Below are 14160 nucleotides of genomic sequence, written 5' to 3'. Positions count from 1 at the left end.
TGAAATGTTTTTTGAATTATTAAAATCGGACGCTCCGTTCTCTTGAAAACTGAGTTACCGTTTTTGGCCCTTTTTGCCTCGGAACGGCTAGACCTGCCTTCGCCAAAAACTAATCAGCACGTCCCCTTATCAATACGAATCGAATGTTTTTTGAATTATTCAAATCGCTTCAACCGTGTTCCCGAAATCGTCGATGAAAATTTGTATCCGAACACACATACAGACACACACATACATCCATTTTTTCTAAGATATGCCAAAATGTTCAGAAACCTCTGAAACGTAAAGATATATAAAAATTTTCATTTTCGATTTTTTTGCGATTATGTACTATAACTTGCCCTACGGGAAGTTAATAAAATTTTAGATTTTTTTAATTTTTTAAAATAAAAAATACCTTTTTTTTTAAATATTGAATAAATGATGACACACATAGTGTCGAAACGTACATAATGCAAAGATAATTATTTTTTGCTTTTTATTTCGACTATTTGGCTGCAAATAAATATTTCAAAGATAAATTTTTTAATCTCACAAATAATAAAATTGTGCTTTTTGCATGATGAAGAGTTTGTTAAATGATTATATATAGTATTAGCAAATTACTCAAAGTTACATTGGTCATAATTTAAACAGTGATATTGTTACTTACAAGATAGATTCCTATTATGAATTTACTTCTTTAACAATAACTAATACCACAGTCTTAGGAAAAGAAGCATTTATTCTTGAACAAAGAATGAATTAACATAGTTTTTAAATTCCTTTACTAACATATAAATATTCATATCATCAGACAATTTTATCATATATACAATTTATACACACAAATGAGTTTACTGTATATATGTAATTAAGCGTCACTATTGTCTTTGGAACTGATCTGTTGGAGGGTCACCTTCTGTCCAGGGCTAAAGTTACACTTTGGATTCTTCTTAATAGAAAAGTTTCGATTTAAGATATTTTGGGCTTGTAGCATTGGTATAGCTTTGATTTGTGTACCGGGTCGAAAGATAATAGGAGATTTTACAGTAGTCTTATCGTTATTGTCCTTGTCACCACTTTTATACACCGACATTCTGGATCCGACAGTCAGCAGTATTTTGTTCTTGATATCACTATTTGCAGGGGACACAGACTCACCGATTGGTGTAATTTGTTTAACTGCAGGTGGAATTGTTTTTAATACTTTATTCGCCACAAGTTTGCTTTCTAAATCCACGTTTTTGAAGTCTATTGATGAAGATACACTTTGCTGTGACTGGGTTGTTGTTAAACGCACACTGTTCTGCACAGGCGACTGTCTAAATAATATTTTAGGGTACTTATTATCACTATTGTTATTTGCACTTGATTTTTGACTCGCCGATAACTTTGTATCACTGTTTAAACTAAAATTATGTAGATGAGGTTTTGAACTTTTGTTTAAAACAATCATTTTAATAGGCTTTTTATTCACTTTTGTAGTACTCACTTGTGGGGAAGTATTATCCTCCACTTTTAAAGGTTCATTAATGTAACCGTCGTTATCTGCAAAAACTATGGGAATATCTAAAATATTTGTACCAGCTAGTTGGTCATTTGAAGGCTTCGTACTCAATGCATTTGAAGACTTTCCTGGCTTGGATACATTAGAACTTTGCGGCAAATACATCTTGACTAACTTAGCATTACCCTTGAATCTTTGACTTAAATTATTCGCAGACAATACAAGTTTATTAGAATTAGAACTTGCATTGTAAGTTGACAACTTATACTTTGATGAATCAAACGTCTTTATTCTTGGAGGATGATTTGGATCTGTAATAACCAAAGATGATTCATTTCTTGCCAGTGTATCATTCATTGGTGTGAGAACTTTTCTAGGCGTTTGACTATCATCTGATATTTCAGGTAATATGCTCATTACCGCTCTATCAATCACATCTTGTTGCTGCATTTCATTAAACTCATTCAATGCATTACGATGTTTTACATGATTATTCTGACGATTATAGTTTACCTTATTACAATTAGCCGGTGACTCGTCCAAAGAACTCACTGTGATATTACCAAGGTTTGAATAATGTAATGTGCTATCCATTTGTAGGTTAATTTTGTTTTTGGATGATGATCCCCTGGGGCGACCTACAGGTCTAACTCGTTTAGGATGAGGTTCAAATTTAAGGTCATTATCACAATAACTGCCACTAGAAAACCTACGTTTTGATATCTTTTTAGTTCGAAATTGTTTTTTGATGGAGGATTGTTTATAATTAGTGATATAACTCGTTCTTTGCTTTGTTGTAGCATCAGGATACGGATTAAGTAGTATAGATGTCACATAATCTGCTATTTCGTCAATAATACACCTATCAACCATAGGCTGTGTAACACCTTCATAAATCTTTTTATTACAACTCAATCTTAAAGAATCATCAGCACTTCCAATAATAATAAGGGAGGTTTCTGCACTCATATTTTCTCGTAAGTTCTCAATTTCCTCAGGATGTGATCTTGCAGAATTTTCCCCCATTATAAATAAAATAGGACATGGAATATTTAAAATAATATCATCAGGAGTTCCTCTCATACCTTCTGCTGTGTGAATATCAAATCCAATGCATACAATACAAGTCACCATTTCAGTTTGTGCAATTTGGAATGCTAATGATGCTCCACTATGAAAACCTATAAGTATAATAGGCCTATCCGGATTTTCGGATTTAACTTCTTGTAACCGTGTTCTGGAGGTCGCCAGCATATGTTCAACTACTTGCGTAAGTGTAAACCGAGATGATGAGAAACCTAGATTTAATGACACATTTTCAACTGTTGCAATGGCACTTAAAAAAGACATTAATTGTTGATATCGACTTGGTAGCATTGAGTTAACTTGTGGACAGCTTGGACACACAAAAAATATAGGATTATTTGGTATCTTTTTAGTTTTACTATTAATAATGTTATCATCTAAAGGATTCCAAGGCTTTTTCAGTAAATCAACAAGTCCTTCATAACACGCACCGTTTCTAAAAATACTACTAAACATTAATTTATCAACAAGAACAGGTAGTTTGCTTTTAAGACCCTGTAAAATGTCTATATAAACAGATAGCAGTCTTTTGTTCAAGTGATCAATAAACACATTATGCATCCCCTGCAGAATTTTCATATCCCATCCTATGGTACTAAAAGCACGTCTGAATTTCAATACTGATCGATCCACTATTGATCTTCTGAGCACCGGTTCATTTCGATTATTGTGTACAGTCAATCTTGCAACCAAATCATCATTTAAAATAGTCTTCAACCGTTCAAAATAAGCTCTCTCATTAGCACTCCAATGTTTACGATCAATTTTATCTTCCCATTCATCATCTTCAGACTTGGTAATGTATTCAACTTTGTTTTCGATTTCATTCATAGATAATCTACCTTTCTCAACATCATAAGGTAATGGGGGTGGGGGACTCAGAGGACCATCTACATCTATATAAGGGTCTTCAGATTCCTCATGGCATCCAGGACAAGCAGGTGGTCTGTGTACTAGCAAATTTCTCGCAGGCTTGAAGGTGTTAGTTTCTGGCCTCCAGTTCCAAGCTCTAGAATAACTGTGCTCCATGGCGATAGTATTAGCGCTGACTGTATCCTCGAATGAAAAGCTGCTTAAATCGTGTATAAAATTAGCAAAAGACGGTATCAATTCGTCAGGTGCAATTTCACTCATAGGACTTGGGAAGCCAGATAATAAATCATTGAAATCACCTGCCAGCAATAAATTCGGTGTCGTGTTTGTTTGTACGGAAATTAAGGGATTGGAAAGTTGCATTTTCATAAGGCCTGTCCGCCCATCATAGTCAGCGGCCAGTGACATTGTGGCCGCAGATTACTGGGAAATTCATACATGAAGTCATGTATTTCATCGAACCGTGCAAACAACAATATTACAAAAAATAAATTCATAAGCTTTATCTTGCAATACGCGCCACGATTGTCATTGTAATAGAATCATCTTAACTTCGCCTTGAAATTGCAAAACGAATCAAATCAAATTGCTGTAATCCAACTTATTTTAGCACACTCGAATAAAGATCGCGTCATTCGCGTCCATTAATTTTTTGTTTACATTTTAATCCGCCGGTCGCGCTAGTTGTGTATGCAGTGATGAGCTGTCAATTGCAGTGTAAAATGAGAAGTTGGCAACAGAACAAGAGGCGCTTTATTTGAAAATTGCGACGGTTTCAATTTTACACATTTTTAAAATAGATACATTTTCATTATATAATATAGTGGCAACTCAAATGGTAACATAAAATCATTTTTGGTGTCCGTATCTGTAAACATTTTAGCGAAAACAAAAAGAAACTGTAGATTTTAATGCCTAAACTAAAAAGTGAGATCTACAATTAAATACAATATTAAGAAGGTCTTCCTATGTGATGGGTTGAAAAAATCGATTTGTTTTTCATAAATTGCTTCCTTAACATGTCTAGAATACGGTAGTAAAGCGATTTTAGAAAATTCGAAGTCGTTTTAAAGATACAGCAGGTAAAAGAAAGAGCGGTTCGGAGCGCCGAGTTGGCAGTTAGAAACTTTAATCGCGTTTTTCTCAAAACTGTGTTTTTCAAACTTCCCTCGATTGTATCCCAGAAACGGCTGGACCGAATTATTCGAAATTTACAGGGCACAATATATTTAAACGCATGGAATGAATTTTTTTATAGCAAAATAACAAAAAAAACGCCTAATTTGCAACTTTTATTTCAAATGTCTATCAAAAATCCAATTTTTTTATATTTATTTGATTATAGGTTATTTCGTGCTTTTAAGCCCACAAATTAAAACGCCGTTTATTTTTTTTTTCAGATAAGCCGATCAGCCGGAATCGTGGAGGAAGTGGGAGCTCTTTTTTTCGAGGCGGGGGTGTTCAGAGCGCTGTAACTCTAGTTTGACTGAATATTTTTTGGTGAAATTTTATATTTATACTGCCCAAACATGTGTTAATAAATGATAAAAAACTTGAAGCTCTAAATATTTACTCGTCGTAGAAAAAAATTCCTAAAATATCCCTAAAAACAGGCCGTCACATAGGAAGACCCCCTTTTAAACGTAGATTTCAATGAAAACTGCTCGTCAGCAACTTATATACCTTTACATAAAGTCCTTTGCCTTAAGGCAAATGTCTCTTTTAACTTGTTTTTTTTAATTATTGTAATTTTAAATAATAAATTTAATACACTTGAAATTTGAAATTTTAACTTTCCGTTCCTCCCAAAGATGGACCTACAGATCCCTTAATTATAAACTAGTATTAAGATCACATTTGTGTTAATATTAAAACTAAATATATATTTAATCAATTAATTGCTTCTTAACAAACTTTTTATGTTATAAATAATTTAAATAACCATTTGTAAACTATTCAAAAAATTGTCATTTTCTTCCTTTACAAGATGGCAGCACTGAATCCCCTCCTCTGCGCGTTTACAGTACGTTCATAGTCGTCGTTAACACTAATGGCGATTTCTTCTATTCTTGTACAGTCATCCTAGTTTTAACAATAAAGGGAGTTTGTCAGTCATAACATCTGCCAGCATTTGTCAGTGGCTGTGTTTTAATCAACTGGGTTATCGTCATTGCGATAACAAATAATTAGTATAAAATCGGCCATTTAATAACACTAGCCATCAGTTTTCAATCGAACGTTGAACAAGAAACATTAAAGGATAAAGGGGTATAGATATTTTTTGGTGAGTGATTTTTTTGTATTTATTAGTTTATATTTCTAAGCATGTTAATTAAGTAAATAGTTTATATATGCGTGTATAATGTGTACGATATTTTTGTAAAATGGACTGGAATGTATTGATCTGTTTTTGCTTTGACATCTTGTTTACAGTGCGTTCTTGCATCAGCTGATTCTTTGATTTATGTAGGTCGAAGGAAAATCTACCACTGTTCTTTATTAATTTTAATTAATGTACTCTAGTATTTTATTATAATTTTTAATGCGTGAATTCATATAGTTTTCATTCCTAAAATCGTGTAAATTAACGGGTTTTTGTTTATTTCGGATGTTAAACTACGTCTTATATAATTGGTATTTCAAGGTAAACAAGTCATGGCCATTGTTCGTGGTGAATCAAGTTTTTTGCTCGAGTTTTTGTATGAAATTTTTTGGTACCTGGTTTTTGGAATTATATTACTCGACTATTATATTTTTTGTTTGAGAATCTCTTGTTATTCGTTTTGTAAACGTCTGTATTTATCAATCTATTATAAATCTGTAATATTTTATCCAACTAGTGGTGGATGGCATCTTGTCTTAAGGCAAGTTGCTGGAACTTCTAATATTGTAATTTAAAATTTTGATTTTTTTAACAATTTTCAAAATTCGAAAACACTTAAAAAATCTAAAAAAATCGACCTTTTGCAATTTCTTGACAATTTTGACTTCATTTTGGAAATTTTTAGAAGATATAGATGTTTTTTCAAAATTTTGAAGCCACTGGAAACTACCTTACTTATAAACAAATCATTTTCGTTGACGAAATTGCACCATTTTTTTAAATTTATTGACAATTTGACTTTTCTGGAAATTTTGAATTTTTTAAAACATTTTGATATTTTTTCAAATTTTGAATCTACTGAAATCTTTACTCAAAATAAATCAATTTTCTCTAACAAAATTGCACTAATTTTTGGCAATTTTGGAAATGTTCAAATTTTTCGAAAATTTTATTTTTTCAAAATTTTGAAACTTCTGTACACCACCTTTCCTAAAAACAAATCAATTTTCACTGACAAAATCGCACAAATTTTAGGAAATTTATTGACATTTTTTTGGAAATGTTAAAATTTTTAGAAAATTTTGATTTTTTTCAAAATTTTGATACCACGGACACTACCTTACTTACAAACAAATCATTTTCATTGACAAAATAGCACTAATTTTTGAAATTTATTGGCATTTTGATTTTTTGAAAAATGTTAAATGGTTTTTAGAAAATTGATATTTTTTTCAAAAAATTTGAAAACTACTTTGAAACTCACCTTACTAAAACAAATCAATTTTCACTGACAAAAACTATTTTTTGGAAATTATTGAATCAATTTTGACAACATTTTCTGAAAATTAATTTTTAAAAATTATTAGAAAAAATTCATTTATTTTTAAAAATATTGAGACCACTGGACTCCACCTTCCTAAAACAAATCATTTTCACTTACAAAATTGCACTTTTTTGAAAAAAAAAAAAAACATTAGTACATTTTATAACTTTGTTTCATTAGCATATTAAAATATATAATTATAAATAATAGTTACCATGACATTTATCAAAAACTAATTTCTACGAGTCCAACTTCATATATTGATATTTCAACTTAATAGAAACATATTTCAATTATTTAAAATTAGTCATATAGAAATCAATATTTTGATCAATTGATTGGAAGCAAATTTCCAATTGTTCCTGTGTTTTAAAAACCATCATACATTTCTTAAACATCTATCAATAACATCCATAAAGACTTTAGATTGAATATAAATATTTGGATATCTGCAATTGTTTTATTGCAAACAAACGCCTGTGTAGAAAATGTTACATTCCTTTAGTAGATAATAATAATAATGAGATAATAAGAATTGTAATTAGATTTTCATGATTCAAAATATAATTAGATCGTCTTAAAGCCCTGAAATTAAAAACACCCACAGCCTTAAATTTTCACCCCATAATGTTGTAATTGAAAAAAAGTTCATATATTCATAAATCAATAACGCAACTAATAAATACCTCATAAATTAGATTAATTTCATATTCAATATTTTTTTTTGATAGATAGCCTAAAAAGGTAATGTGCTAATTGTGATCTTATATAATTTTTTTATTTAAAATGTGGATTTTAATGTGGATTTTAATGTGGAATTCAGTTACTGACTAAACAATAATTACTCAACAAAAATTTCATATTCGTGAACAAATAATTTATGAATATGTAAATTTTAAGGTTCATATGTAACTTTGCATAGGTATACATTTTCACCCTCAGTGCACAAAAACAGCTCGCAATTACTAAATTCATTTTAAATATAAAAATATACATTATCATTATTCAGAAATATGAATCATTGCCCGCAGGCGTTATAAACATATGCTGGTATCATTTTTATTTTTATTTTTCATATCTTATTACAAGTCTTTATGATTCATAAAAACGATGAGAACGATTTAATGGAATCTAAAACATCTGTCCAGAGAAAAAGTGACTGATGAGTATTTGCAAAACGATGACTGAATTATAAAAATAATGAATAAAATATATGAATTATTTTTTTTATTGATTTGTAAGTTGTCAGTGACAATTTACCTTAAGGCAAGTTGCAGCAATTTTCCGATACGTAATTTAATAACTGAGATTCAGCTATTTAGGTAAAATCTTTAACAGTTTATTTCGAAAATAAAATTTTCGTTTTCACTAAAATTTAATCAATGCGGTTACCAATCGATATCTTTCAAACATGCTTATAATATCTGTATAAATTAAATTATAAATTAATTTTAAAACATTAAGTCAGACTCCTTATCTTTTGTTTTGGCAATCATTCTCACCATAAGAGTATTCATATATATTTTATTTCATATACAACCTGATATAAATGTTTTGAATTCAATTCGCCGAAAATTGATAATCATGTGATACACGTCTCGCCTTCTCCAGTTTTATCTTGTATAATCAAACAAAAAATGAATCATCGGTATAAATTTACAATATAAAATAACTGTTATATGAGACTTGAATGATAAGTGTGAAATTGAGAGCTATTTGTATGATATTTATATTCATCTATATTTATTTGGTCTCTTGGTATGTAATTATATTCCTATCTATTCCTGTTCATAAAAATTTCTAGTCGAATATTAACTTTTAAAGTATTTATTGTGGAAAACGATGAAAAATTGAATTTGTTACGGATTTTACTTTATTACTGAATTACTTGTCTGCATAAATTTTTTTTTACGATTTTCCTTTGCTACAGTTACTGTAAATTTTCACATTAAATCATAAATATGTAATTATATTCCTAAATTTGTTCATCAAGATTTACAGTCGAATATTAACATTAAAAGTATTTATTTTGGAAAACGATGCAAAATTCAATTTTTTACGGATTTTACTTAATTGCATATTAAATTGAAATTTTCAGTATAAATCAGTTTAACGTGCAATTTGTTTTATCGAACCGATTATATGCAAAGAAATTTATGTAAATTTAAATTGTGCAACATATCATCGGTATTTCCCAGTATACATAAAAAATCGTACAAATATTTATTCAACTGGTGTTAAAATACTCGTAAATTACCGAGAAAATGGATAAAAATATATATATTCTAAATCATACATTTTAAAGTTCAATTAACTTTAAGGTCACAGTTTCTCTATAAAAAAAAACTGTTTGAATTAAATTCATCAACTTATCATTCAATGATTGAAAGAAAAATTGTTACATGATTTACAAATTGATATTTCACATTTTCTGTTACATTTAGTTTTAAATATAAATGTTAATTTTTGTAGTTTTTTGAATTCGAAAAGAACTCCCTTGATTTATTCTAGTACTTACTTTATATATTTCTATATACTGTAATATTTATTATTGTTGCATATAAAATCATTAATTACATTTGTTTTTTTTGTTTTACTTATCGTTATACTAAATTTTAAATTCTGGCCATCAAAAATCATTCCAATTATTTTATAATTCATAATAAAATTAAGCATAAACTTTATTTTCCTTAATCGAAATATTTTTTTTATTATATTGTTCAATGTATGTATGTATGTATGTATGTAATTATTTATGTCTAACGAATCACTACTAATATAATCACACCTTTTCATACATCACAATTTATATATAATTACATATAAAAGCATTATATAAATAATTTATTCTGCACGACTGCTTTATAATAAAATTGTATTCAATGTCGTCGTATATTGTGACATTTTTTATATTAAAAAAATGTGTGAACAATAATTTATTGTTAAACATGCAATTTTATATTTTACAAAAAAACATGTTTTGGGAGCATTCAATTTGTCAAGTCGGCGTTTAAATTTAATTGTGCTGAATAAGTTGAACTAAATTAAATGGCAAAAAATAGATCAGGTTGAATCAATTTTTTTGTGGAACAGATTTAGTTGCAATTTGTTTATTGCCTGGTTTACTTTTATTATACTGAAAAGTAGTTGGTATGAGAGATAATATTTCTTTTATCTAGTTTTAGTCACCATCAAATCTAGCTCGAATTTGATGGAATAATTAAGAATACATAAAATTGAATGAATTTCTTTATATAATTTCTTGTTATTTTTTCAGGATTTTCAAAATGAAGTTGCTAGTATTATTTTTAACATTGGTCGCCTGCAGTAGCGCCGTATCCTTCTTTGATTTGGTGAAGGAAGAATGGAGTTCATTCAAGGTAAAACAAATTTATTAATACTATCTGTCTAAGTTTATAATGATGAAAGCAATTCTTGATTACTGCGAATCAATAAGCCACATATTACTATTTTTTTGTTCTCTTATCTCATGTTGGGCTGAAACTTTTCTTTACATCGTATTTTTAGATGGTAACCCAATGGTTACCATATCAAATCCATCTATAGTTAATCCATCCATTTTTGATAATAATTTTATTATTGAAATTTATCTAATAGCGCTTACTTTTTATTAGACCAATGCCTGATTAAGGGCTATTTTCACTTGGAAACACGTTGCTATCTAAATAATAATTAAATTTATCATTTTTTATGAGCATATAACTACCGCTTTTTTTAACTAAATTAAGCTTTCATAATATTATTTAGCATTTGCTGAAGAGTGCTCTCGTACATAATTGTAATTCTATTTTTTTTAAATATATCTGTATTTTCCTTAAGCCATCTATTATGATACAATCGATCAATCATTACTATTATAATTATTTTTTTACTATATAATGGTTATCTCCACGTCATTTGTTTCTAATGCAATTTCCTGGTTATATTTGCAGAATCTCGTCCATCCTTGACGCTGATGGATGACATTTTGTTTCTTATCTCTAAATTCCGTACTACGCATTTTTACAATATTTGAACCAGAGATCAACATTTTATCTCCATGTAATAATTTATGCGCTATTATATTCAAAGTATCATTTATATACATTGGTGGTAAAACTCTCTTTGGCAATGATAATTGAACTTCATAATTTGTATATTCTTGTATAATATAATTATGAGTTATCTTAATATCTGAGATTTTATTTTTGTGATAACTAAACGCAAATGGTACTTGCTGTTGTAAATATTTATAAGGTGATCATACGTCTTTTTTTGGAACATCTTGGATTTCCACCTTGTGTCCCGGGGTTGTCTAAAAGCAACGTTGCCTTTGATTTAGATTTTTTGTTTTGGATTGTCCCAAAACGTACTAGGTAAATAACAAAAACTATGAAAACAAACAGTGCTAATTTTTTTCTCTCTGGCTTTATTTTAACCAAGTTTAGATCAGATAGATAAGCATTACAAGAATATTCTGATTTGGTGTTTCAAGGGAAATTGAGGTTTTTGATCTAAATATTTAAATATTCGCACATCGCAAATCACCAGCCTTCTATGAATTGTATCCTTCTATGAATTCGTTTTATATTTGTTTTATCTAACTTTTATAATTTGCTCCATATCATAGTTTAACGACTCGTTTGCACTCATTTGATATAATTACATGTCACAAATGCGTAGTTAGATCTCTGAATTCGTTTGAACTTTGTTCTAAAATGATAAGACATTACCAAGTGAAAAGAAAATGACCGATAAATAAGGAAATCAAATAAACGACTTCATTATTATAGTACTATCTTATACAAATAATTATCCTCAGATTGTGATTCTGGTTCAACTGCTTTTCTTTGTAAAGGGACACCGAGATATGCGGAAATTTAAAGATAACTGAATTGTTGTGACCTCTTGTTTGACCCAGGGATAAGAAATACAATGTTGAATATACCTATTTTAAGTATACTTGATTTTAGCAACCTTTATTTTCCAGTAAATAAATATGAGGAGTTTTTGAATGCGATCGTCAAGTTTTGTTAAGGGTCCACTTAATATGGAAGTTTCTTAATTGCAATCTTTACACCAAATTTTTTTGAATAGCTTTCTCTTAAAATAGCTTCAATTAGAGTGAATTTAAAAATTCTTATCTTTTGCTAAAGAGCCTAACAGTTAGCTAGTAAAACTTATTTTTTTTTTAGTAAAATCTTTACAAAAAATCGGATTCAATGTGCATTTGTGCAATAGTCATTTTCGGCCATCCATTGGTGATTTAGAGTTATTTTATTTGTAAACATTTATTTGCCAATTAAATTGTACAGGAAAACAATCAACCAAGTTGAATTAACATTTCCAAATTTTAAGAAAAACATTGCTTTTATCTTTCCTTGGAATTCTGCTAGTCCAAAATATTTGCAGAAAATCGCCTAATTATTTCGAAATCCAAATACAATTTTATATCATTATACTTATATTAATTATCCCTTATCTCTGACGAACGTGAATCTTCGCAATTTATTACAAATAAACAAAATGACGAAAAATCACTCAATAATATTATCTTTTTTTGTGATTATTTTTTTTGACACGAGCTGCGAATTGATTTCGACTTTTTTTTTTTTTTGAGGTCATTGAGATAAAACAGATGGAACACATGTTTTTTGTTGACATGGATATGTGATAAATATTTTGGTAAATTGGGTCAACATACTGGATAATTCAAACAGGACTATAAAGTTTCTAACTTCTTGAGCCAAATATACAAATTAAATTTTTTTAGAATATTATATACCTTCACGAAATAAATTTGTAGAATAATTAATTGTGTTGACTAGATTTATATCCACTTTCTATTTTTACTAATTTCATTACAAATGTTAACTGCATTTCTAAGAATATGAAATCTGATACAAATTTTGCATTTTTTAGAGATGATAAAATATTTCTGAGTACGAGGTTACCTTCATATTTTATGAATCGATTATTATTTTTTGCTAAATTCTTTCATATTTATTTTGAATCAATTTTAAATCAAGTGTTTGTTGAATGTTTATTATCAATACACGTGCTCCAATATTTCTGTTTACGTTCGTATTTTTTTTCTTTTGCAAAAATCGGTCATTTGTAATCGCAACTAATTAGCAAAATGCGCAGATATTTGATATCGTTAATTTATTTAGAAATACAACTTCAAATTGCGTCATACAGTTATTATGAACAAATAACTTAGTTTAAATCCAACCAAGAAAATTATACTACCTGATACATCTTAGATGTAATTATATCTTATGTAATTTTATCACATGCAATGTTTTTTTTTATTTTAAGTAATTATTTTAATACATAAGCTTGTTGTTCTAACCACAAGTTTTAGTTCCATTAACGTCTTGGACAGCTTGATATTAAACTTTGAAAATAATCGATCTGAATACGATTTCAAGTAATATATTTCAAATAATTTTAAAAACAAAATCTGGTAAGAACCTAGTAAGAAGTTTACCAGAATCCAATAAGAATCATATAATATTATCAAATAAGATTTTTACCAGGATCTTGTTGATTTCACTGGCTCGATTCTTATATTTAAGTTCGAAGTTCTTGTTAGATTCTTGGTAGATGCTTATTAGGTTCGTTAGATTCTATTTAATTCCAAATTGATTAAAACTGGAATTTAAAATATTACAAAATAATTACATACTAAAACCATTCCAAATGAATCCAACTAAATTATTACTTGATTCTAGTTAACTTGATACCTAGTTTTCAAATTCAAAATATTTATATTCTTTTCTTTTATAGTTGGCCCACAAGAAGCGCTATGAAAGTGAAACCGAAGAAAAGTTCCGTCTCAAGATCTTCATGGAAAACAAACACAAAGTTGCAAAACATAACCAACGATATGAAATGGGTTTGGAATCTTACAAACAACGTATCAACAAATATGCTGATATGTTGCACCATGAATTCGTCCAGACTTTGAATGGATTCAACAAGACCAGGTAAGATAATGGACCTTTTTATTTCATCGAACTTTTTTAACTTACTTTACCAGAATCATGATAATAAGTTTTT

General features: G+C 28.8%; 2 protein-coding genes across 2 annotated transcripts in view; one reads left to right on the top strand and one right to left on the bottom strand.

The window, feature by feature from the left end:
- Nucleotides 1-853: 853 nt before the first annotated feature.
- LOC113386559 (KAT8 regulatory NSL complex subunit 3-like) lies at nt 854-3856 on the bottom strand. Its single transcript, XM_026624337.1, has one exon. It carries the CDS (start codon nt 3854-3856, stop codon nt 854-856), a length of 3003 nt encoding a protein of 1000 aa, XP_026480122.1.
- Nucleotides 3857-5822: 1966 nt separating this feature from the next.
- The window catches only part of LOC113386558, a 9908-nt gene continuing 1570 nt past the window's right edge, over nt 5823-14160 (top strand). The window contains exons 1-3 of the mRNA XM_026624336.1: nt 5823-5827; nt 10373-10475; nt 13888-14087. Of these exons, the coding sequence (XP_026480121.1) occupies nt 10383-10475; nt 13888-14087 (293 nt within the window). The 5' untranslated portion in view covers nt 5823-5827; nt 10373-10382. The remainder of the gene's footprint in view (nt 5828-10372; nt 10476-13887; nt 14088-14160) is intronic.

Source organism: Ctenocephalides felis, unplaced genomic scaffold (genome assembly GCF_003426905.1).
Source record: "Ctenocephalides felis isolate EL2017-DRISC unplaced genomic scaffold, ASM342690v1 CF-g0.4_SCAFFOLD_03571, whole genome shotgun sequence".
NCBI classification, from domain to species: domain Eukaryota; kingdom Metazoa; phylum Arthropoda; class Insecta; order Siphonaptera; family Pulicidae; genus Ctenocephalides; species Ctenocephalides felis.
This window is presented reverse-complemented; position numbering and strand designations above follow the sequence as displayed.